This window comes from Sinocyclocheilus grahami, unplaced genomic scaffold (assembly GCF_001515645.1).
Source record: "Sinocyclocheilus grahami isolate Dianchi unplaced genomic scaffold, SAMN03320097.WGS_v1.1 scaffold207.1, whole genome shotgun sequence".
Lineage (NCBI taxonomy): Eukaryota > Metazoa > Chordata > Actinopteri > Cypriniformes > Cyprinidae > Sinocyclocheilus > Sinocyclocheilus grahami.
The window spans coordinates 1,501,454-1,528,033 of NW_015505386.1; the positions used below are offsets into that span (position 1 = coordinate 1,501,454).

The following is a 26,580-nucleotide window of genomic DNA, read 5'->3' on the forward strand; positions in this document are numbered from 1 at the left end:
CGCTGTGTCCGTGGTACGTAGTGACATCCTGGAGGACAGCCCGGCAGATTGTTAGGAGCTGTGTTGGAGGCCACTAGAGGGGAATTCCATTCGACTGGACTGATGATTATCTTAGGTGGGATGATGCTTTCCGGTTCTTCGGGGCCTTCTATGTGACTGTGAATACGCGACAAGGCGTCTGCCTTGACGTTTCTGGGACCAGGGCAGTAAGTAATGGTAAAATTGAACCTCGTAAAGAATAATGCCCATCGGGCCTGGCGGGGATTTAACCGTTTTGCCTCACGAAGGTATTGGAGGTTCTTGTGGTCGGTCAGTACGGTAAATGGATGGGCTGCCCCCTCCAGCCAATGCATCCACTCCTCTAGGGCCAGCTTGATGGCACGGAGTTCTCTGTTGCCGATGTCATAGTTAATTTCCGCCGGGCTGAGCTTCCGTGAGTAGAAGGCACATGGGTGGAGTCTGGCTGGGTTCCCCTGCTGTTGGGACAGCACTGCCCCCACCCCTGTAGTGGAGGCATCCACTTCCACAACGAATGGGAGGTCGGGATCTGGATGGTCTAGGAGTGGGGCGCTACTGAAGGCTCTCTTGAGAGAGAAGGCTTCTAAGGCCGCGGGAGTCCACGACAGAGACTTGGGTTTCCCTCGGAGTAAGTTGGTGAGGGGGCTGGTGATCCTGCTGTAGCCAAGAATGAAGCGACGGTAAAAATTGGCAAATCCCAGGAATCGTTGGAGCTCTTTAATCGTGGTGGGTTCTGGCCAGGAGGTTATAGCTTCCACCTTCCCCTCGTCCATCTGGATACTGGTATGGTCAAGGTTATACCCCAGGAATTGCACTGTGGGCTGGTGGAAGGAGCACTTTTCAGCCTTGAGGAATAGGTGGTGTTCTCTCAGGCATTGGAGGACCTCCGCAACGTGCTGGCGATGTTCGGCCTGGCTCCGGGAGTAGATGAGGATGTCATCTATGTATACAATGACGAACTGATGGAGAAACTCCCGGAGCACCTCGTGCATGAAGTCTTGGAGTATGGAGGGGGTGTTGACAAGTCCATAGGGCATGACCAGATACTCATAGTGGCCAGTAGGGGTAACAAAGGCAGTCTTCCATTCATCCCCCTCCCGTATTTGAATGAGGTTATAAGCACTGCGGAGGTCCAACTTAGTGAAGATGGTGGCCCCACGGAGATGCTCAAGGGCACTTGGGACAGTCCCGGGGAAGCAGTCTGGGGAAGCAATCCTTGCCCCACTTCAGGACTTCTCCCAGGATAGAATGGGATTGTGCTTTACCAACCTCGGGTGCCCTAAGATGATGTCCGCAGTAGACCCCTCCAGAACCAGAAGATGAATGTCCTCCGAGTGAAGAAGGCCCAGACGAAGAGTGATGGGTCCCACGCGATAGCGAACATGTCTACGGCATAGTGGCGTTCCAGTTATCGACTGGACTTGGTAAACTGTTTCAGTGGCGGTAGCCTGTAATTTGAGCTGGCGGCAGAGGTCGCGGGAGATGAAGTTTCCTGCTGACCCGGAGTCGATAAGGGCTGATACTGAAATAGAGACATCAGAGGCAGTAAGCATTACACAGGTAGTGAGGGGCTCCATCTGAATAATATCAGGTTGAATCACACTCACCACGGGATGTGGGGGACGCAGGGGGCATGCCAAAATCATATGCCTTGGAGCTCCACAGTACAAACAGAGACCCCGGGTCAGCCTTTTCTGCCGCTCAGCGGACGATAATCGTTGCTTTTCCACGATCATGGGTTCTGGTGCTGGTTCTGTGTCGGTGGGATATGAGAGCAGGTGCATCTTAAAGGGGAGATTGCACTGGAGGAGGAATCCGTTGCACTCCTCCGCCGAACCAGAGTAGGGCGCCAGTTGAGCCATGGGACTAGCGATGATGGTATGCAAAGAAGTGCTGGTTAGGATGGATGAGGTGATGGGTGGTGATGGCGGCGGTGCCGGTGGATTTCGTAGCACTCGCCGTAGCGAGTCTACGAGCTCCTGGAAAGGATCGGGGTGACTCATCTGTGCCGTCGGTGTTGGTCCGGTCTTTCTGTTACGGAAGAAGTTTGACACAACAGGTTAGTTTTATACAAAAGTTTATTTGGTCACAGTGAGTACTGGTGTTGAGTCCGGAGGAAGTGAGGGTGAGGGAAAGGTCCATGAGAGAGTGCAGAGGATATGGAGAGTGGAGTAATCCGAGTCTTTTGCTTGATTGAGGCTGGAAGGTATCCGGGGGAAGCACACACCTCAGCGATCCGGGAACTAGGAGATACAGGAGACACTTGGAGACGAGGAGACACTAGGAGGAACACAGGAGGTAAGTAATGCAAGAAGTATTCAAAGGTAATCAGTAGCAAAGTCATTGAGTCCTCTATGTGTATACGAGACCGGACAGTGAGGGTGTCTGAGGTGTGTGCTTTTATGCAGGCTGGTAATGAGGTGCTTGATTGGTGACAGGTGCGGGTGCTCAGAGCTCAGGTGAGAGGGATCGTTGTGATTGGGTGGTGGCGGAGCCTGGCCGATCTGTTACAATAATATATTTGAAATAAAATGGCCATCTCCATTGTCTTGCTAGGGCTACATTCATAGCTATTTTATCTATCCTACATACTACAGAAAATTTTATTTTTATTTTGCAATGAATGTCAAAAAGATCCAGTGTTGTTTTGGACCCCATTACCTTTTATTATGTGGTCAAAAATAGTTGAAACGTTGTTTAAAATATCTTCTTTTGTGTTCCACAGAAGAAATTGTTTAGAAGTAGTGTAAAAATAAATAGTGTAAAACAAAATCTATACATAATGTTTTGACAAGTAGTTAAAACAACTGCAACATATAAAAGTGCCCACACACACACACTAAAAAGAACAACAACAACAAAACCGTGATGTGAATTCATAGATCAATTTTACCTAAGTTACATAATAGTCGGAACATTCTAAGATATCTTTAAAAAGTCTCTAAACTCACAACACAGTAACATCTAAAAAATCGCTAATACATCAGTAAACTCATATGCTACAATCATTTATGATGTTAAATACTTGTTTAAATTATTACATTTTATACATTTATTAAATTTTTTTTTTGGTTGAAAGTACAAACCATTTCATTCCAAATAGACTAAAATGTATTAACTTGTTGATATTGACTACATTTTTGTCAAGAAAAAACTTTGACTAAGACAAATTTTTTAAAAAGTGAGAACACCCCCCCCCCCCCCCCCCCCCCCCCGTTTCACTTTTAAGGAGTTACATACTGCAGTTAATCATGTTATTATGTTGAGACGTTCCAGAAGCCAACAACACGGACCATCTTTCCGGGTGGCTACGCCCAAAAAACAGGCTCATTCTCAAAACTGAATGTGGCATGTCCCTAACAGGTCAATCCAATTAGCCCTGAAACGGATACAACACCTCATAACATCGTCATTCTGGGCAAAAATCACCCTTTAGATTTACATTCATTTAGTCGGAAAGTGAAAGTGACAAGAAGGCAATTACAAAAGGAGGTCTAGTCCGGGTTTGCTCCATCCTACTCAATTAAGTTCCAGTTTCATTAATGTCCCTTTGCATCACTTTGCTTCAATCAAGTCCACGGCTCCTTACAAACGCTACGGTGACTTTCACCGAATCGCATTAAAGAAATGAACTTTCCAAATCCAACTTCACTATTTCGGATGTGAGGATAGAACGGGCCGGACGTGTCCTTCCTTCTCATTCTACTCTTGACAGCGCGGGCCGTGCCATGTTTATTTCTGAATAATTACATTTTAAGCACTTTAAATGACTTTGCTTCATCAGACTGAATGATTAATTGCGTCGCTGGATGAGGATTGTGAAGTTAATATGGGCTTAATGATCGGTCGGGTCTCTCAAAGTTATTGAGAGCCTTTTTTTCTCCCATCTTAGCTGTGAGTAATCTGTATGAACTTTACTTTGACAGTTAATATCGCACTTTCATTTCCTTGTTGGTGTAATTGTTTTAATTATGTTACGTTCATTATTCGACAGGGATGATCTTATAGCTCCAGGGAAATGATATTTTCTAAACAGGTTTCCATTCAAGCGGGGAACAAACAAAGGACAAGGATGACATATGCCAGAATAAACAATGACAAAATTGTTACGAGCTTGTGACCTTTCGCAAATGTCTTTAGAAAAAAGAAAAAAACTCAAATACAAGCGATTTAATCAAGTTTTCACGTTTCACTGCCAGAATCGAGAGCAAAATAATTAACCCGCGTGAAGCGCAGAGGTGGCGTGTCAGCCGTGACCTGCCAACGCTCTCCGAGCCCTTGATCAATTTCCAGTCTCAGCCAGACTTGTGTCCCATCCAAAGATGGTATCAGCCAGCCAACGGGGGAGCCATCTTGGCTCATATGTCTACCGGTGGCAGAGTTCTTCGGCTTGACCTTTAGACTTTGAGCAGCAATGATTACAGAGGGAGTGTTCAGCTGCCAACCTGAAATCTCCAGCGACAAACCCTTCTGGCACAGAGACCTCTGGACCCGGATCTTGGCTCCGTCTCAAACATCGCCTAAGCCTGACTATCCTTTTCAGCAGCAGCACCATGTTGGCTCTGGTAACTATTGATTAGCTGTAGTGATGGTGCAGGCTGCTTCCCTCCAGATCACAGACGGCAGTTCACCATACAGCCATTTTGGATCCGTTTCCAACATGACAGATGGAACGAGTTGATATGTTGGGTTTTTTTAAGCTGATGTTGAAATGCGGTGGCCTAGTTTAAGTATAGCTTGTTCTGAAACTACTACAAAGAACACAGAGTGACAAAAAATAAAACAAAAAAACAAGTAATCTGTCAGCAGCCTCAGAGAGGCAGACGCAGCGGTATCACTTATCATCTCACTAGAATGTGGGGATGATAATAATATGACACTGGGTTTATGAGAAGCAATTGCCAGTTTGATTTCGACTAAGCACATGGATATCCTCCTAAGCCTGTCACAAAACTCTGTAGGAGGTTCGATTTTATGCACTTGGAGTCACTGAGATGAACCTGAGAGTGGTTTCTCAGAACATTCCTTTGACACTCACAGAATTCAGTATCACTTCTTGCTGCAAACTAGAATGCAGATTCCAAAGTTATGGATGGATGGATGGATAGATAGATAGCCCAACTGCTGCTTCACACTGCAACCCTGTTCCCAGGAGAATTAGTTTTCTTAGGACAGTGGACAGCAGTTCAGAGGGTTAGGATGAGATTTGCTCTGCATTATTCAAAGTCTGTGTTCATCTTTGAACTGGCTTTCATGCATATAAAAGAAAAGGCCTTGCGAGTGACCCAGCAAGTGGAAGACGAGGTAACACAAACTGTCCATTTGAGCTAAATCTTTTATCTCTTGCTGGATCTGAGCAGCATGGGGCAGTTCTTGTTTCGGAAAACACATATTATTCAGGACATACTGTATTTAAGGAAAAAATATAGATGGAAAGGAGAGAGTTCTTAAAAGAGACACAAACATCCCCTAAGTTAATGTAATGAGAAGGTGCTTGCTAAAAAAAAAACAGAAAAAATCAACAGACACATGTATATGCACTGCAGATCCTGCGCTGAGCATGCAAATACACTTTTGAATATATCACCGTTCCAGAACCCCGACTACGGTAATGATAATGCACACACCGGTACTCGCTCGTAAATACAACTCCACTCATTCCTAATTCACAGGGAAAGCACGCTCATCAAATGCCTATAAGGCAAGACACAAACATTCCAATTGATTGAACACACACATCCAGACAAGTAGAGGGAGCTGTGACCCACTCACCTCAGCTGCAGGCACTCCCTCGGGTGGGCGGCAGTGGAGAACGATCATGCCATTGATCGGCACCTCCATCCCCTGCGGTTCCTGTTCGAAGTTCTTTCGTAGGTCTATATGGAAACACAAAGGACACTTGTAGCATGTAGCTTCTACATTACTAGCAAAATCAAGTAGATATTTTTTGTTAAAAACAATTTGAATGATGATTCCAATGTGATTCAACATTAATATATTCTTCCTCCCAGTACAACTAAAAGTAAGGCCAAAACTGATACGCCATACATAAATGTTAACGCAAACAATTTTAGCATCTCACTACTGGCATTAGCATAAAATGGCTTCTACAGTCAAATTCTCTTATAGTTCAACTAATGTCATGAGCTAATAGGGTTCAAATAATGGCATTTTTAAGGGTGGTACTATCTAGTGTAACTAAAAAGAAAAAGAAAAGAAAAAACATTCATTTGAAAAAAGAATGTTAATTTGAAAAAAAAGAAAAAAAGGTAATTGAAATAATTAGAAATGTAAAGTTTAATACAAATTCAAACTAAATAAAAATATTTCTAAAATTACAATTGCAATGAAAATTTGAAATAAAAAAGCTAATTCAAAATGTTAATTAATACCATAATTATATTGCCTGATAAAGAGCCTGCGTCCTCAAAACGTCAGCTGTGTGATGGTCTGTTATAAAAAAAATTTTTTGGAGCCTAGGTGTGCCAACTTTGTCTGTTTTCATTACCATAATTGTATATAAATAATAATAAAATAATTCTGGCTTTATCTAATTATGTTTGCAGTAGCACAAGAGTTTGCGAAACCTATTTAAAAAGTAATTTCCAGTATTTTTGCAATTCCATTTGGTGCTGTTGTAAAACCTAGCTATTTCGTATAAATATTAAAATTATATATATATATATATATATATATATATATATATATATGAATTCAAAAGTGGAAAGTTATTTATGAGAAAGCAGGTTATGATTATACTGACATGCAATGCGGACGGTGGCTTTGCGACTCTTGGAGGTTCCCAGATGACTCCAGGCCACACACAGACACCAGTAGTCCTCCGGTCCGTGGAAGTCCTCCACCTGCTGTCTGGACACATTTATCATCACTTCACGGATCTTCAGCCCTGCATGAAAAGAAAAAATGGAAAGGCTAAGACCAAAATAAAAAAAGAGACACGATCCACATTTTATAAGGGCCACAGTCTTTGCAAATCAGTACTAACTAAAGGTAGCGATGCTATAAACTTAACTGCATTTTGCAGCAGCTCAGCTGTTCCCAAAACAATGCAGCGTTTCCAGTAATGAGCTACTGTTTCCAAAAGCAGCAGTGTAACCTGTTTAAATGTTTTTATATCACAATGTTTGCACAGTGAACTGAATAATCAAAAGCGTTCTAAACGTTTCTCTCTCTCTTACAATTCACTGATTCAAGGCTCTGTGAGACATTTTTGAAGCAAAATATTGAGTTAAACTGTTGTTCACCCCTATTTTTGACTAAATGATTTTCTAGCTTTATCTGTGCATTAAGTCTACATTTTTCTATGCACATTTAATTTCACTCTAATTGAGATTCCCAATGTTTTGTCCCTTATACAGTACATACGGATCTGATTGATTCATAAAAATAAATCATCAAATAGTATACGTTTAAATGTAATTGAACCCTAAGCTACAAAAAGCTTACTGCATGAAAAGTTTCAAAGTAGCTTTAAATGGAGTTAAACAAATAGAAGACACTAAAATTAAAAGCCAGTTAAGCCATATTCCCTAGAGGGCTGGTGCTCCAAATAAACAGCGCTGCTTTTACCACACATCTATCGTAACGCTCTAATGTTCATTTGCTTCTAATTCCAATATTGCATAAGACCATTTGGGCCTAGTTTGTGTTTAATGAACTTACCAAACCCTTGTGGTTCTTGCAAGAACCACGACCAGGTAGTAACAGATTAAATAGCGCAAATGGTATGAGTCAGAAAGCAGGATTATAGGAATTATGAAAGAATAATGCACATCTTCCTATAGAGAATATGAGGGAGTTTTTAAAAGCATTCCCAGGCTCCTCTCCAACCATGCTGCTCTCTTCCCAGGCTGCTGTATATAATGTATTCTTCCTGTCATAAGCCTAATTTTAGTACTGTTGTCGTGCCGAGCAAACATTAAATTATGCAGGCGGCGTTTGAGGTGGTGGATTACACTCTTCTCACAGCCAATGCCCAGAAAGCTTTGCAAAACGCAACCAAAATATACGAGCCAGGGCAATGGTGAGTGTCGAGCCAAAAGAGAGACCTGAAATATGAGAGCGAGTTAATGGTTACAAAAGTGAAAACAGTTTTAAATGAAACCGCACTGTGAATTAGAGACACAATTATGTTAAGGGTTAGCGGAGGGAGAATTACAACTATGAAACTCTGTCGCAGACGGCAGCGTTAATGCGAGCCTCCGTGCGGGTCTCTGTGGGTGTATTTGCTCTGCTGAGAGAAAATGAGACTCATCTTTAATGATATTAAGGTAAGCAATGGAAAATCAATTCAAAATTGCTCAGTCCGAGAAGCACGCTTGGCTGTGAGATATAAGCAGAGAGACGGAGAGAGAGAGAAAGAGAGGATTTGAAATGAAAAGGGTATTGCTAAATAAAGGGAGACTGAGTCAGGTCAGGACTCTAAGCATCTATAATCCTTTAAATCTGAATGATTATCTTTCAAACAGGCCTGTGGGGAATAGAACAAAACTGACAGAACAGAAACTGAGCTTCCTGTGCCAAAAGGAAGAGAAAAGACACCCTCAGTAAAGCATACCAGCTCTAGATACCAGCCCAATACAATTCCCCTGCTGAATGTTGCGATGGAGAGCTGTATATTCACAGAATAATATGACGGTGCTGAATATTTGGCCTGCAATGAAGGCTGCTGTGGATAATATGAAATGAAAATGCTTGTTTAGCTGCATTCAGGGTTACACATGCTGGAAATGAGACCTCTAAGTGACTTGTAGAGATAACCTGTAGAGATCAGGGAGGTCTTTAATACCAGGAGAATAATGTCTGTTCATTCCCATTTATCTCAATAGCAGTTGCTTGGCAATGCTCAACCATCTTTGCTCATTGTCTCTCAGTTCTGCTGTCAGGATGCTTTGAGCCAGTCACTTCAAGCTGTAAATGTCATGTGAATACTTCTTTTAGTACTTTTAACTACACAGATTTCTGTGTAGTTATATTTTATAATATATTAAAATAGAAAACAGGTATTTATTATTTGTTTTTGTTTTTTATCCGAAGAGACAGATATATAGAGATAAAATGAAATATAAAAAGAGATATACAGATAAAGTACAGAATCATAGCCTGTAAGAAATATTTATGGCTGGTACATTTTCTCAATTCATTGCTATTGGCAAGCAGATATGTACACACCACCTCAGATACAGATTCTGTTGCATCCAATTCCGCCCCCGGGGATGCAGCCAAGAAACTGGAATCTTCCAGCGCTCGTCCACAGATACTCGGAGGAATCGAGACGCCCAAGCCAAGTTTGGAACTAAATGACAAGCTTGAGTGTGTGACTGCTCGGACAAAGTGCTGCTACCGAGGAAACTGTTTCACTGGAGGCACCGTTGACTTTAAATAAACCATATAAATCATCATTTCAGGCCCCGGACAGAGACAGAGTGTGTGTGTGTGTACAGACAAAGGAAAGTAGAAAACAGTTAAGCATGACTAACGATTATGAATGTGTGGCATATGGAGAGCGCTGGAGTTAATGCCAGTGTTGTGTGTGGCCTTACAGGAAGCACATAGACCCTGGCATATGTGATAGTAAACCTATTGTTTCTGATGCATCCATTAGAGTAGACAGAAGAAAATCTCCCACATACCAACCAAATGTGACATCCTGTCATGGCTGCCAAAGACCTTAAGGCCATGGATTAACTACGAAGCCCAGATACACATCTATGACGCTTCCAAAACCCTGTTGTATTAGTCTCTGGAGTGGTTCTGATGCACACTTGGCTTCTTGTGAGAGTTTTGGTTATTCTTTTCGTATTGTGCATGTAAACACACAGACATCTTGTATTCCTGAACTTGTGCCAAGCCCTGTGCCAACTATGAACTGCTGAAATGTCTAAGCATCCATCAGGAACGGAGCTCTTTCGCATCCTGTGCTGGTTCTAAGTGGAATTCTGCTTCTCGTGATTACATGCATCGCTGGGAACGTCTTATTTGATTAGTTCATGCAATATTAAAAACATTATGTTTGACAAGCAGTCAGGCTTACGCAATGTCAACATTCCAGTGCTCTCAATGTTCAATGTTCTCTGGAAATTATGATAGTAAGAGAGTTGTTTTTGGCTCAACTATGTTGTTACATATTATGTATATATTAAGTACACACATTCAGGATTATTACATATTCTTTTCTGTAAAAAAATGAATATTGAAGCACAAGTTTTTATGCACATGTTGTATTATTGTCTGAAAAAATGTTTTCATTAAAATACTGCTGAAAGTTACATAGATTTTTGAGAATTAAATCAAGAAGTAAATATTACATCAATTCTGTAGTTTCATAACATAAGTAAAGTAATATGTAAAGTTTGGTTCATATATAGTAATTAGAAGTTATAATTGTTATACCAAAATGCTGAAAAACATTTGTTGTTAATTAAATGGAGATGAAAAACACATCTAATTCATATGTAAACTGCAAAATAAAAAAAATGAAAATGAAAATGAAATGTTTTAATCATTAAAAGTAAATTAATAAAAGGAATAAATTAGAAATAAAAGATAAAAATATTCTAAATATATATATTGTAACGCCCCTGTAGACTGTTTATTGTGGTTTCTTCCCCTTTTGTTGGTTTAGCCCATACTAATAATTAGTTAATCACCTCATTGTGCTCACCTGTCTGCCCCTCGTTATCTGCCCTATATCTGTTCCTGTCTCTTGTATTCTAGTTTGTCGGTTATTGTGAATGTTACCCTGTGCGTGCGTGCGAGCGAGCGACCTACCTACCTACCTACCTGAATCTGCCTTGTTGTGTCTACATTAAGAGTCATTATTGGAATCCTTGTCGTCCTGCCTGCCTCCACACACCGTGACATGACAGAATAACCGACCCTAAGTAAAGTATAGCTGATTTTTTGTTCAGCCCAGGAAGGGCTCCTGATCCCCAGTTTAGCCCAGGAAGGGCTCCTGATCCCCAGTTTAGCCCAGGAAGGGCTCCTGATCCCCAGTTTAGCCCAGGAAGGGCTCCTGATCCCCAGTTCAGCCCAGGAATCCACCCTGGCCCCCCGGATCCTCGGCATCCCCCTGGCTCGTTGGCTCTCCGTATCCACCTTGGGCTCCTCCTCCACCTGCCCCGCCGCCGTTGGTCTCCCCCCTGGAGTCGGCAGCTATTCCTCCTCCATGGCTCCTCCCTCCGTCGGCTCCACCATGGGCCGCTATTATGGCTGTGGCCTGGGTCCCACCTGGCTCCTCCTCCTGCTCCAGTTCCCTCCTGTTGTCTCCCTGGCTCCTCCCTCCATCGTCACCTCCCTGGACTCTGTTAGCCGTCCTCCTCCTGGAAGTCCGTCCTCCACCGGAACCTCCACCTGTCTGGTCTGCCTGCCAGCCCTTTGCCTTCCCCTGCCACCATCTCACATCCACTGCTTTGTCCTCCTCCTAGTCTCCCTCCGCCCCTACCCCTGTTTCTACGGTGTGAGGACGCACCTTCCGGGAGGGGGGAGTAATGTAACGCCCTTGTGGACTGTTTATTGTGGTTTCTTCCCCTTTTGTTGGTTTAGCCCGTACTAATTATTAGTTAATCACCTCATTGTGCTCACCTGCCTGCCCCTCGTTATCTGCCCTATATCTATTCCTGTCTCTTGTATTCTAGTTTGTCGGTTATTGTGAATGTTACCCCGAGTGTGTGTGTCTCACCTACCTGAATCTGCCTTGTTGTGCCTACATTAAATATCTTTATTGGAACCCTCGTCATCCTGCCTGCCTCCACACACCGTGACCGTGACATCCTAGTCTCCCTCCGCCCCTACCCCTGTTTCTACGGTGTGAGGACGCACCTTCCGGGAGGGGGGAGTAATGTAACGCCCTTGTGGACTGTTTATTGTGGTTTCTTCCCCTTTTGTTGGTTTAGCCCGTACTAATTATTAGTTAATCACCTCATTGTGCTCACCTGCCTGCCCCTCGTTATCTGCCCTATATCTATTCCTGTCTCTTGTATTCTAGTTTGTCGGTTATTGTGAATGTTACCCCGAGTGTGTGTGTCTCACCTACCTGAATCTGCCTTGTTGTGTCTACATTAAAAGTCATTATTGGAATCCCTGTCATCCTCGTCATCCTGCCTGCCTCCACACATCGTGATGTGACATGTATAGTATAGAGTGTGTGTGTATATATACACACACACACACACACTGTCTCTATACTATATGTACTATACTATAGATAGACCTATAAAATTACGCTACTATTATACTGTGGTTGACCTTGAAATTATCCAAGCTTCCATCCAAGAAAGAAAAAATCCACTTCCTCATTTTCCTCTCTTTTCTTCATCCTCTAATTCCTTGTCCCAACACATTAATGTATTCCTTCTCTGCTTTCCAAGCAGGCTCTCGTCTGTATCCCTGCTGTACTTTTCACGCCAGATTCAGAGTTGGAGGGCCTCTAGTCTCCGAGAGAGTCAGTGGCGGCTTTGCTCGCCCATGGTCCTCATCCCTCTTTTCCTTTCTTTTCCTGTTCCAGCATTTGGAGACTGGTGTGTGTGTGTATGTGTGTGTGTCGGTGCTGGGATCTGGCTTGTGGCTTGCTGCTGAGTGGCAGTGGAGAGTTCTGGGAGAGATTTGGAGAACTAAATCGGCATCTCACAACAGTAACAATGTCTCAGTGTCTGGATCTGCACGTCCAGTGATGCCGCGTCCAAAGTGTCCTCGCTCTCCCAGGGCTTGGCAGAGACCAACAGATCTGATCCCTCTCCTAGTGCTGGCAGCCGTCGGGCTGCAGCTGTGTGTTTGCATGTGTGAATATTGTCCGACTGTTGGCTTTGAGCTCTTTAAGCAGTCGGAGGTCTGTGCCATCCCTGTGAGCCTTCTGATCCTGTAGACACACAGTGTGTATGTGAGGTTATAGGGCCACTTCAAGGATTAAAAACCACAGATGACAGCATGGACGAATGATGTTTATCAGTGCCACATCTGGGAAAGTGTTTCAAATTGCATAACAGCCGTATTTGTGTGACGTGACTAGGGATGAAACGGTTACCAGTTTGACAATAAACCAAGATAAAATTACCAACAGTTAGTGCAGCTTTATATTTTAATTATCCTTAAAATCATATTTGATTAGCGTGATTTCTTTTAAATTTGAGACGTTTTATTATTTTTTTAAATAATTTTCTAAGGTCACGTACACACTGTAAAGTTTCAAGAGTGACAACCGGATTTAAATACATAAGTGAATCCCCTAAATTATAGTTTTGTGACAATGTATGGGGTGTTCATTTCCGATTTTGTTGCTGATTTGAAATATGTAAATTAATTGCAAGTTCAGCAAGTTTTTGAGATTTCAGGATTTCCCCATTCATAGATAAAACTTGGGCTTTTTTGTTTAAGTTTAGAAGTGTTGCCATGTCCACTTATTATACGTCTTTGGGCTTGTTGTTTGTGCTCAGCTCATAAAGTAATCCAGTTAGGTTTCTATATTTTATTATGGGGTTCTTCTTCTTTTTTTCTAGCAAGATATGGCAACACTAACGAGTCAAAACATACTCTGTGATTTCTTGCACTGCACATACAAAAAAGACTAGTTTAAATATGTCATTAATGACTAGCTGTTTAGTTTGGTTTTGTACACACTGCATAGAATTTCTGCAAATGCAGAATTTTTCAAGAGTTATTTCAGATGTAGAATGCAGTTGTTACTCACGTACATTACCTAACTATGTGTGTATAAACCAGGATTAAGCACTAAGAAGTGAACTGACAACACATATGTGGTCTAAAATTATGTGAAAACTATGTGAACATGTTATGTTGGGAGTCACCCAACCAACATTTTTTGTTCATGTTTATGTTATTATTGAATGTTCATGAAAACAGTAAGTGCTGCTAATTTTATTTGTTGGTTTTCTATATAAGGCTTGGTGAAATGATTACAGTGTGTGTCTCAGTACTTTTTGAACATTTCCAGCACATTTTAACAATGCCGTTATTATATTTATAAACTGTGATCATTTTGTTCACTATAAAAAAGTGCTAAAAGCCCTTTTAGACAGTCTGAACATGTTAGGTAGTGTCTTGACTGACACTACTGACACTTGAGAGCAACTGCTAATCCTGAATCAAAGCCTTTTGTTAACAAGTCTGTGAGAAGTCTAAACAGTTACTGTTCATAATCCTGGATTGCAGCTACAGCTTTTTTTGCTGTTGTTCGCACGTTCATGTATAGCTCATTCAGCCCTGAGGATTCGTAAGGGCATTCCTACATCTCTTTCAAACTCCCTCTCCTCTGTTTTTCTCCAGCTTCTTTGTCCTTCCTGGATCTCAATGCATCTTGTCTTGTGTCAGTCTTTCTCTGTTGGTGGTAGATGATATAGCACAGCAGGCTAGCTGTGATCTTAATGCAGAATGCTGGACGTCGATCCCTCTTGCAGTCGCCAAACAGCAGGTGAGGACCATCTCACCCTCCATCTCTTGCTGTGTCCCTGTTTCCCTCCTTCTGTAGTTGCCTTCCAAGTGTCTTCTCTTATCTATCTCCTGTTTATCCATCAGCCCACTGGATATTCACCACTCAGTGACCTTTTAAAGAGACTGTTCACCCAAAAAAATTTAAATTCTGATATAATTTACTCACCCTGATGTCGATCCAAACCTATTCGGCTTTCTTTTTTAGATGGAACGCAAAAGCAGATTTGCGCTGCTCTTTTTTAAATACTTTTAAGCTCTGAAAAGGTTTTTATGACCTTTAAAACCACTAATCAAAATATGATGTGTGAACATTCTTCAAAACATCTTCTTTTGTGTTTCACTGAAGAAAGTGTGTCATATAGGACGTGACGCAACATAAAGTTTCCTTTTTGAGCAAACTACTCCTTTAACTCTTTTCCTCCTAGACTTCTTGCATCCTCTCATCCTATTCCCCATAAATCTCTTTAATGTCACCCTTTTTTCTTGCATTTCTCCCTCACCCTCCATCCTTCTCTGCCCATCCCTCCATTCGACTCCCTAAATCTCTCCTTTGGCAGATCTCTATCGTTATTGCGCACCTAATAATTCTCTCCTCCTCTTTCTTTTCTTTTTTGCTCTCAGTCTGTCTATATTTCTTTCTCTGTGGTAGTAGGATCAGAGGCTTTAGCCGTGTGATCTGTATTGATCAGTGAGCAGTGGGGTTATACTGCTCTGGCTTACTGTTGCTCTGCACTGCCCTGCCCTCCTGCTCTCTTCCAGCCCATATCCATAGCCATGGCAACAGGCTAAGCTTTGGCCGGTGAGGCACTTCCTGTGGCGTCTAAAATAAAATAAAATTTCATTCATTCATTCTTTTTTTTTTTTTTTTTTAGATATCAAGGCCTACACACACACACACAGTTTCCTCTCTTGGCTAAAATAGGTATAATGATGTGGAGTTTTATTAAAGGTTTACCCAACTGAATCACTCAATTTTATTTGTGAAAAGGAGCAACTGGTTCATAAAGAATTGAATCACTCTTTTGAGTCGGTTCTTTTAAATTCAACTCAGTCATAATACCTTTCACTTCACTACCCTGAATAAACAGCTTTTTTAGAGGAAACAGCTTTCCTGTGTGATCTAAAAAAAAAAAAAAATTTATTTTTTCTTTCTTTTTTTTTTTTTTTTTAGATATCAAGGCCTACACACACACACACAGTTTCAGCTCTTGGCTAAAATAGGTATAATGATGTGGAGTTTTATTAAAGGTTTACCCAACTGAATCACTCAATTTTATTTGTGAAAAGGAGCAACTGGTTCATAAAGAATTGAATCACTCTTTTGAGTCGGTTCTTTTAAATTCAACTCAGTCATAATACCTTTCACTTCACTACCCTGAATAAACAGCTTTTTTAGAGGAAACAGCTTATCATTTAATGAATTGACATCCTATCTGCTAATCTTCAACATGTTTTACACTAAACAATACTTTTAGATTTAACTATTTTTAGAGGTTACACTGAAAAAATGGCACTTTATAAGAGAAGCCACTGACTTTTTGCGACAGGTGGGATTCAGCTTGTGGCACTTCTCATTCATTCCTATGGTATCTGTAAATGGCGACTGAGTGTCACACAACTCTGATTGAAATTCAATGACGTCAAGGCTGTAATGTGATTAGTTATTAAGGCACACATGATCCAAGTTGACCGTTACCCTTTCTCCAATAGTAAGTAATACAAACCCTCTCTTCTCCCAATAGTAAGACAATCCCTGACTGTAACAGGATCAATGAATCAGTAAATGAAACAATTCAATTTATGAATCTAGAATGAATTAGTCCAATTTGAGAATGACTCAGTCTGATTCATTAACAGATCGTTTCAGTCTGATTTTTCACCTGATTCAACTAGTTCACCAAAAAAACCTGACTCAAAAGTGAGTGATTCATGAAATGATTCATTCATTGACCCAAGTTCAACTCACTTACTCATACAGGGAAAAAAAACAGCAGTTGTATAGTAAATAATCACAAAATTAAACATTTTACTCGAGAACCGCTGTAACTGAATCAATAAATCAATGAGTTGAACAATTCAACTTCCAATTCTAGAATAGTCTGATTCATGAACAAATTGTTCAGTCTGATTTGTAAAGATTTATTTTTTGGCGTTTTTGCCTTTATTCTGATAGGACAGTAGTAATGACAGGAAGCGAAGTGGGAGAGAGAGGGAGTTGAGACCAGAAAGGTCCACGAGCCAGGATTCGAACTCAGGACGCCCATAGCGCAAAGGCGCTATATGGTGGCACACTGCCCACAAGGCTATTGGTGCTGATGTTCAATCTGATTTGTGAACCAAATCAACTGGTTCCTTAAAAAGAACTGATTCAAAGGAATCATTTGTTCACTGATCTGGTTGCCAACTTCAACCCACCAGTAGCTGTTCTTGAGCTGACAACTCAATTGAGGGGAAGTTATCAGAGAATAAGGGCATAATTTTGGTCTGTTATACACAAAGCTGTCATGCAACTTTAACAGACTTTGAATACAGCAGCCAACTGGTAAGTAATGACAGAATTTTCATTTTTGGGTGAACAATTCCTAGTCATTTGCCATCAATTGTAGCCATGATGATTATCACCCCTGGCAACACGAGCAACTGACACCTCACAGGACAGACGCTGCAGCTCAAAGAGCCCTTTCAAATACATTTTCATGAAGCGCCAGCACAAAAGCCTCATAATTATAAAACAAACCAGCACATTTTATCAAGCACAGGTGCACAAATGTGTGACAATGCACTGGATGCACACACTCGCACTCTCATCACAACTGAATTATGAATCACTGACCGCACAGTGAACCACCAACGCCTTAGGTGTGTCTGCAAGGTCACACACCTGAGCCCCCATTGACATGCAGACGTTCTTTACACATTACCCTAGGAAAACACTCTTCCAAATGGGCCTTTATACTATAGCGTTTTCAATTCAATGCAACCCCCTTTTTTTATGTTCCACAGAAGAAAGAGGCAGGTCATACAGGTTTGGGACGACATGAGGGTTAGTAAATGATGACAGAATTTTCATTTTTGGGAAACCTATCCCTATGACATCTCTATATTTAAAATGCAATTGTAGAACCAGATTTTAAAGCTCATGTTTATAATACAACAGTGTTGCATTAGCAGCATACAGGGCTGTGGATGTTGCTGGGAGGTGATTATACTGTCCTGCTTGTGCGTGATTCTGTTCATATGCCAGAGAATCGCAGTGGTGTCCAGTCCTGTTAGCCAGCTCTGCTGTGACTGTGTGTTTGGCCACAGGAAGGAAACAGAGCTGGCTAATTCTGAAACAGACCTGCAAGCTGGCCGCTCTTCCTGACGGCGTTCATCAAACATGAGGTGGTAAAGCCGGAGCTTTCCTTTCATGTCTCTATTAATGCCTGCGATTCTTTGTTCTGGAATCAGAGCCAAACACAAATGCATAAAATGATACAAACAAACAAACCCTGCGTGATATTTACAGTGCCGTAAACGACACTGTTTCATGGTCCAGCGCTGGTGCAACTGATTCACATACTAAAGCTGTTTTTACTAACATCAGGCAGATAGAATTGGATTATTTATGTGTATATGTACATCTGTAAGACACCGTTTGTCTGCATCAACCTCGTCCTGTCCTGCAGTGCGGTTTTACAGTCTTTACCAGTCTTCACAAAAGTGCACCATTTTAAAAGTACTGACAGATTTACCAACCATCCATCCGTGAGCGATTCCATTCAGCCCAGCAGGACAAATAATCCAAGCAGGCACGCAGGCAGTCCAAGGACACCGCGGCTCCTGCTCTCCGAGTTTGATTTATCGGCTTTGCCGCCGGAGAGATGCGATCGGTGCGTATCTGTGCTGGACTGAGGGAGCCCGGTCCTAATCAACGGAGCCTCACAGATGTACAGAGATGATTAGGCAGTACAACAACCTGCTGAGACTCAATGGTCAATGCCGGGCATGGATAGAAGATCTCTGTAAGTGTGCTAAGAGGAAGCTGAGATAGCAACCTGGGTGCATGCAACATCACATTTGAGGTGGATGTTTATTTTAGCAGATGATCCGAGATCAGCCTTGAGGCTTTCAGCATGTGAGCTGATGTTACTTAGATTTGTAAGCAGTAGGTTCTTTCTACTTTACAATGGGGTGGTGTGGCCTAGTGGTTAAAGATCTAGGATGATAACCAAAAGGCTGTAGGCTTAAGCCCCACAAGGGCTAATCTATAAGCACTACTGTGCCTGCGGCAAGTCACTTAAAGCCATGTAGCTCCAGGGAGACTGTCCTTATTATAAGTGCACCATAAGACCTGTTTCAGCAAAAATTTTGCATAATTACAACAGCAAGCTCTATGAAGAAAATAAGTGATTTATAAGTTCCCACATACGTAGAGTATTTTCTTTTAAATTAAAGTCAAATAAGGTAGATTTTTGAGAATTATTATTATAAACTTGATCATCATGAAATCTAATTTATCACCACATTTTCATCCAAATAATAATTTCTCAACACAGAACAGAGGCCAAATCCCCAAGTGTAGCGACAAAATACTCCAAACATGACAATGCACAATATGTGCCCTAATGACAGTAATAACAAACTTCGAGATGTTTGCAAAAACACTTTCACACATACAGGTCAGTAATTGGTTTCAGAACAGATTCTGTTTGCATCTCTCATAAAGCATTAAAAAATTAACAGCATTTACTCTGCTTATTGACTATGCTGGTATGAATGAATATCTATCCACATTCACTACCATTTAAAAGTTTGAGTAAAATAGAGTACAAACATTAATATTGTAAAATATTTAATTTAAAATAACAGTTTTCTATTTGAATGTTTCAAATGTAATTTGTTCATGTGATGGCAAATCGTTCAGTCTTCGGTATCACATTTCTGGAAAAAATATCCTTACTATTACTATTTAAATGGATGAAAACAGCTGCTTAATATTTTCAGGATTCTTTGATTAATAGAAAGTTCAAAGGAACAGCATCTATTTAAAAAGGAAATATTTTGTGACATTATAAATGCCTTCAATGTCATTATTGATCATTTCAGTGCTTACTTAAATAAAAGTATTAATGTCTTTCAATATAAGTAAGTAAAAGTACTCACCCCAAACCTTTCAACAGTAGTATATTTCTGACCTCATTCATAACCGTCCTTTCAATTAATCAATAACATTGACTGAAGCACCTCACATCAAGTGTGAAATATCCACATTGATACTATAAACTCTCCACCGGAAGTAAATAACTTCCGGTCTATCATCTGGCATAAGCAGCTTGAGGATTTCGTCTTCACTAGCAGTCTATTTTAAAGCTTTCAATACAGGTAGCATTCAAAATCTGTACATTTTTCAGCTGCTAACAGTTGTCCCTTTTATCAATAACAGATAAAGATGAAAGAAAGAAATACAAATGGTAAAAACAAGCCTGAAATGAGCCAGGCTACTTTTCAAACGTTTTTGAATATAAAGCAGCAATTCACGTCTGGGTCAAGTACTGATCCGACAGGGGGTGTGTGGGGGGCTTGTTATTTCACTAGGTTGCATCACTAGATCAGTCCTTTCAGCTGTCAGAATCTGCACCAGCAAACACTAAATGCAACAATCAGTCTCTTTCAAGCTCTTACAGATAGCACACTATGTTTGATGGAGAGTGAACTGAAAGATGAAAGCTGCGAGAAGTTGAGCCGAACGTCTGCTGCTGTAGAATTTGACATTCTGGACACCACTCTCCCATCAGGCACTACTGGATGTTTGTGTTTTACAGATAGAAGTTGCATTAAAGGAATAGTTCACCCAAAAATGAAAATTTACTGTAAATTTACTCACCCTCAGGCCATCCAAGATGTAGTTTGTTTCTTCATCAAAACAGATTTGGAGAAATTTAGCATTGCATCTTTTGCTCACCAATAGTTCCTCTGAACAAACAAACTCATCTACATCTCAGATGGCCTGAGGGTGAGTAAATTTCAGCAAATTTTAATTTTGGGGCGAAATATTACTTTAAAGAGAAGGACAGCACATATTTACCTGTTCCTAGTTCAATGTGCTCCAAAGAAGTGTGTTGGTTCTGATGGACCCATTCCCCATTGCATTTAAAGAAGATCTGGAGGGCGGGCCGCGCACGGCAACGTAGCTTGATGGGGTTGCTTTTGACAATGTATGCATCATCGGGCTCCTGCAGGAAGTGAGGCAGTGTTCCAGACATCGCTGAGAGACCATCACGTGACCCTGCAACAAAAATTCAGGAGTTATCCGTCGGCTCTAGAAGAAAAGTCGCGGTTTCATTCAACATGAAGCAAAAACGTCTAACCAGCCAAATCCGCTCGACTGACAGCTACCTATCTGCGAGTTCCTATAATCAGACACATCAGCTAGGGCTCCCTGACAGCAAGCTTACTCACTTCTTTAACTGGCCTGTCAATCACTTTCAAAAGCACTCTCAGGTTGGATGACGTTTTCAAACGAGCACCATATGAGCCGGTGACACCGAGAGATAAAGTGAAAATTGCCCTAAAGCAGCTGAAGGTGCCTGCAGATGATTTCACCACCATGGACAGCAGCCAGTAGATACTCAATAGTACAAGCATATTCAGGACCACTGACAGCTCCTTTGGGCTCTGTGGCTTCACATTAAATCAGGCATTATTTGCTCTGTTCCAAAAACCAGTGAGCTGCTAATGGAGGCAACATTTTAAGGCAAAGCATTATGCTTGCCAACGCAAAGGCTGTTCCAAAAGGTGGGTAACTTAATTACGCTGCCTCTGAAAATACCTTATTTTAGACTGTTCTAAAAGGCAGCACCACATGTGTCCATGCATCTCACATTCACTGTAATGATCTCAGTAGAAATATAAACTTATGATGGAGGATGAAGTGATAAAAATGTTGAATATAAATACTCTTAGCAAACCCTACCCTAGGATGACAAATTGTAGGTTAATTTAAAAAGGAACATGAACACATTTCTGATTTGTGTCAATGAGGGAGTACCTATAGCCTGTGGATAGGGCTGTGTATAAGACAAAAAAAGTTTGGAAAAAGGATTTGAAGCAGGCACAATAATATGGAGGCACTTTGCATAGTCACAGTTGTGCTTATGGGTATTTGTCAGCCACTATATGGTAATTATACCTGAGTTAATCCACAAAAGGTACATTTACTTTGTGACAGTTGAGTCAGGATCTGTGAGCATTTGCTATCACAGCAAGAGCTGGACTAGACAGATTTTGTGGAATCCCAAGTAAAGTTTATATCATATCTATTTGATATGCAAAAAGAAAAAGACTGTTAGTCTGTTAGTCATATCAGGCCCATTAAATAATAATAAAGTTTTTTTATTTAAACTAGGTACTATGTATTAGGAAATTAGTTAATTAAAATCAGATTAAAATTATTTAAAGTTAATTAAAAATGTAAGAATTATTTAAATTAATTCAAATCAACTAAATGATTATTAAATGTATTTTTTGTTGTTAGTTCATGTTAACTAATGTAGTTACCTAAGGTAAACATATGTAACCTTATTGTAAAGTGTTACCAATATTTTTTTATTTCACATCTTTACATAATTCATGATCATTCTAAAATAAAAATGAAATTTTATATAAAACAACCAAAACATACTGTAACAAACACAAAAATAAATGTGTCCTCAAGTGTTTCTCTTCTCTTTCTCTCTCTCACAAAATTTTCTGTAACTCTCTATTGTATCTGTCAAATAAAGTATCAAAAGAAAATAAAAGTACTGTAAATCTATAATACCCTAACTATTAAAAAACGGAAAACTGTTCTGACATACCCCATGAAATCGACCACATGCGGGTGTGAAATTCTATTTCACACAGGGATATTTGGAGGAAGATTTAGGGTCTAAAAGTGTCTTGTGGATAAAAGCCATACAAGAGTGACAGGAGCTGAAATATCCATAGTGATTCAAAGCACACAGTGATATAAAGCACTCCTCTCCCTCGCTCTTCACGTTTCTCTCGTGCTCACTCTCCATTTCTCTTTCTGTCACTGCATGTGTATACACACACACACACACACACACACACTCTAAGACTCTCCCTCTCTAATAAAACTGTCACAGACGTAATTGGATGGGATATTTTGGAAACGATTTCTCCTGACTGGAATCTTAAGCATAATAGAGATTTCTGTTGACTTGTAATCCTTCCCCGGGAAACTTTACGTGTGTGTGTGCACAGGTGCGTTATTCTCCGGCAAACATACCTGATTCATCCCGATTAGAATGAATAGAGAAATGCCTGCGTGTGCCGCTCACGCTGAGAAAATCACAGCCCTTGCACACCTCATTCTCTCCCTGTCTCTCTCACACCAGAGGACAGTTTTATCACTCAAGTGTTTCTTTCATAGTTCAGTAGACTTAAAGTCATCATACATTTTCCTAATATACACTCCTGGTCTTACTATGAACATTTCATCAGTACATGTTATTTCCTTAAAAAAATTGTACCTTAGTAATCTTTCAGCAAAATGTTACACTACTAAAATGACTTTCCCTTTAGGTTAATAATGTTGACCAAAAGTCTAATAACTACTTAACCTATTCTAAAATCATGTCAAAAGTTAAAGCATTATTTAATGATGGTTAATGGTTAATTCAAAACAAATTATGGAAATAACAGCAACAGATGAAAAGAAGTGACACCCTGGGTATATGGCTCCACATCTAGGTCAGAAATTGGTTGTAGGCCATGTTCCAAGGTCATTCTTCATCGAAAGTAAACTCAAATGCAGGTCTCTCCATTGTAGTAGGGAATGCCCATTTTTCACAATTCAATCAATATGGAATTAATTTAAGCAATTTAAGTTTGGGGTCAGTATTTTATAAGTATTTTTTTCATACTTCTAATTAGCAGGGATGCAGTAAATTGATCAAAATGACAGCATTTTTGTTATAAGCTTTTTTTCTCCAAATAAATGCTGTTAAAAAGTTTAACATTTTGTTAAATAAATGTTTTAAAATTAAAAATTAAGCAGCAAAACTATTTTCAACATTAATAATAATGAGACATTTCCTGAGCAGCAAATCGGCATATTATAATGATTTCTGAAGGATCACGTGACACTGAAGACTGGAGTAATGATGCTGAAAATTTAGCATTGCCATTACATACATACATACATTCACACACACACACACACACACACACAGGTTTACATTTGTGAAAAGTGGGGACATCACATAGGCATAATGGTTTTTATACTGTACAGACCATATATTCTATTGCCCTTTACCAACCCTACCCCTAAACCTACCCCTTACAGGAGGCTTTGTGCTATTTCAGATTTTCAATACACTCCATTCTGTGTGATTTATAAGCGTTTTGAAAAGTGGGGACATGGGGTAATGTCCTGAAAAGTTACCTTCTCCTTGTAATACCCATGTCATACCTTTGTCATTATACAAATTTATGTCCTCATTTGTCACAAAAACGCACACACACACACACACACACACACACACACATATATATATATATACAATTATCTTATAATGTAATAATCGTTTTTATTTAATTTTTTATCAAATAAATGCAGCCTTGGTGAGAATAAGAGATTTCCTTCAAAATGTCCAAAAAGTTTTTTTTTTTTTTTTGTATTTTCTGTCTTATTCATTCAAGACCAAATGATTTGTACATCACATAATTAAGATGGGTTTTAGTGAAATCTTAATATTTTACTATTAAAATATTCAGACATATTACTGATATTTCTTTTGAAATATTAATATTGATAATAAAAGTATAAAATTAACATAATCACAGTAGGAAAATAAAAGTATGTATAAGTAGCAGAAGAATCTATAATTTTTATAATACTGTCTAGAAGAAATAATTGAGAAATTAAAAGGATTCCAATGGCTCTCTCTCCATCTTCCTCCTCCGTTCCTTTTCATTCCAGAACACACATTATTTTCTATAAGAGAATTAACGGCACAGTGTCTTGTTTGTATCATCTTAAGCTTTGTGCTCATGGACATGATATGCTTGTTTTTAGAATGAACACTCCTACACACAGAGCACCAGGTAGGAGTGTGAACATCCATATTCGCAAACACGCACAAACATATTGGACCATGCAGTTCCATACTGTAATGTGTGCTAATGCTATTTTTGCACGCCCACAAACAAATGTATTCACATTTACAAGCAAATACACAAATCGCAACACGTTCAAACACAAGCACACTAACAATTGCGCACATTTGGACTCGCACACCACATGCTTTTATCCAGCCACCATCACAGATGTTCAGGAGTGCTTGACATGATGGCAGTCTGATGAAAGGGAAAAATAGTCATCAGACTGAACCGCAGATGAAAGGAAAGAGAGAATGTGTGTGTGTGTGTGTGGGGGGGGGGTAATTCTGCCTTTCACACAGCAGCAGAAGAGCTACTTGTGGACGTTGTTTAAGTCACTTCTGTATGCAGAATGATTCGTATAACTGCGGTTGGGAGTTTAGGACCATTTGTTCCTGACAGAAAATGAAGTTTATTAAAGTCATGCACACTCACACACAAACAAGAAATGCACACTTAAGAACACGCATGCAAAACAATCCAGCTTGCTTGGAATGAAAATATAGACTTGTTATAGACCTTGTTTTGGTCCATTTAGCCAGGGGAAAAAATGCATATATGCTAAGAAGTGTATTATTTTATGCCAAATTTAAAAGACATGGACTAAAGACCAAAAAAGTCAGGTTAAAGCTGTCAAACATTTAAGTCAAATATAATATCATATAAATAATTTTTCCCACAAACAAAACAATTAATAAAAAAGTAAATACATTTAATTAAAATAAATAAATAATAACAACAATTAAAATGTAAAATTATTTATAAATTTTTTTTATCCACATACACAAAGAAGTAGAAGATGAAGAAGAAAAATCGTAATTTTAACAATTATACTTTTACGACAAATAATAATAATCATCATCATCATCATTTTTCATAACTGAGATATTAAAAAAACACTTGGTTGTTTTTTTTACTAGAAAGTTTGCTTTGAATTGCTGAAATTAACGAAATCAGCGAAAGTCTGACTATCATTCTTAAAATTTGATCTACACAACGTTATATTGTTGTGTCCAGTAAAATTACTGGACAACTGGTGAATCATTTTTATTTACAATTTAATCAAAATATAAAATTGCATTTGACACTTGTAGAATGTTCATTTTTGGTATGGTTCTCCAGAGAATAAAAAAGTTTTACTATGTTCTTTACACAAAAAATATGACGCAAGTCAAAACGGCTTGCCTGTGGCATCAGACTGTATGAACTATGATGAACTATGACTGAATTATATTTTTAAGCATCTGCTGTCGTGCATTTCAAGGAAACCTGGCAGTTGGGTTTTTTGTGTTTGTTTCTGTGGTGGTGTTTTTGTTACGTAGTGTTAGTTCTTGATCAGGGCTGGATTGGTAATCGGGCATACCGGGCATTTTCCCGGTGGGCCGACGCACTTAAGGGCCAACAGAATGTTTTTTTTTTTTAATAAAATGTAAATTCGTCCCCCGCAATTTTTTTAGCCAAGTCAAGTCAAGTGTATTCATAGAGGTTTCCATGGGCCAATGCGAATAAAGCTAGATTTAAATAAAAAAAAGACACGATATTGTCGGACCTGACATTTTATTCTTATCCAAAACAAGATGTGATATGAGTGTGATACATAGGCTACATACATACACTACCAGTCAAAATTTTTTGAACAGTAAGAAAGATCCAAAGATCAGCATTTATCTGAAATAAAAAGCTTTTGTAACATTATACATATAACATTCAAAAGCTTGGAGTCAGTATTTTTATTTTATTTTTTATTTTATTTTTATTTTTTTGGGAAATAATAGAAATTAATACTTTTATTTAGCAAGGATGCTTTAAATTGATCAAAAGTGACGATAAAGACATTTATAATGTTACAAAAAAAATTGTATTTCAGATAAATGCTGTTCTTCTGAACTTTCTATTAATCAAAGAAACCTGAAAAAGTCTACTCAGCTGTTTTCAACATAATAATAATAA

The 26,580-nt window shown here is 39.6% G+C and overlaps 1 protein-coding gene across 1 annotated transcript in view; it reads right to left on the minus strand.

Annotated features, from left to right (window-relative positions):
- Positions 1-26,580, minus strand: part of LOC107595687 (netrin receptor UNC5D-like) — a 220,115-nt gene that overhangs the window by 60,395 nt on the left and 133,140 nt on the right. Inside the window, exons 2-4 of the mRNA XM_016286179.1 lie at positions 20,552-20,752; positions 6,782-6,925; positions 5,791-5,894 (exon numbers count right to left, since the gene is read on the minus strand). Of these exons, the coding sequence (XP_016141665.1) occupies positions 5,791-5,894; positions 6,782-6,925; positions 20,552-20,752 (449 nt within the window). The remainder of the gene's footprint in view (positions 1-5,790; positions 5,895-6,781; positions 6,926-20,551; positions 20,753-26,580) is intronic.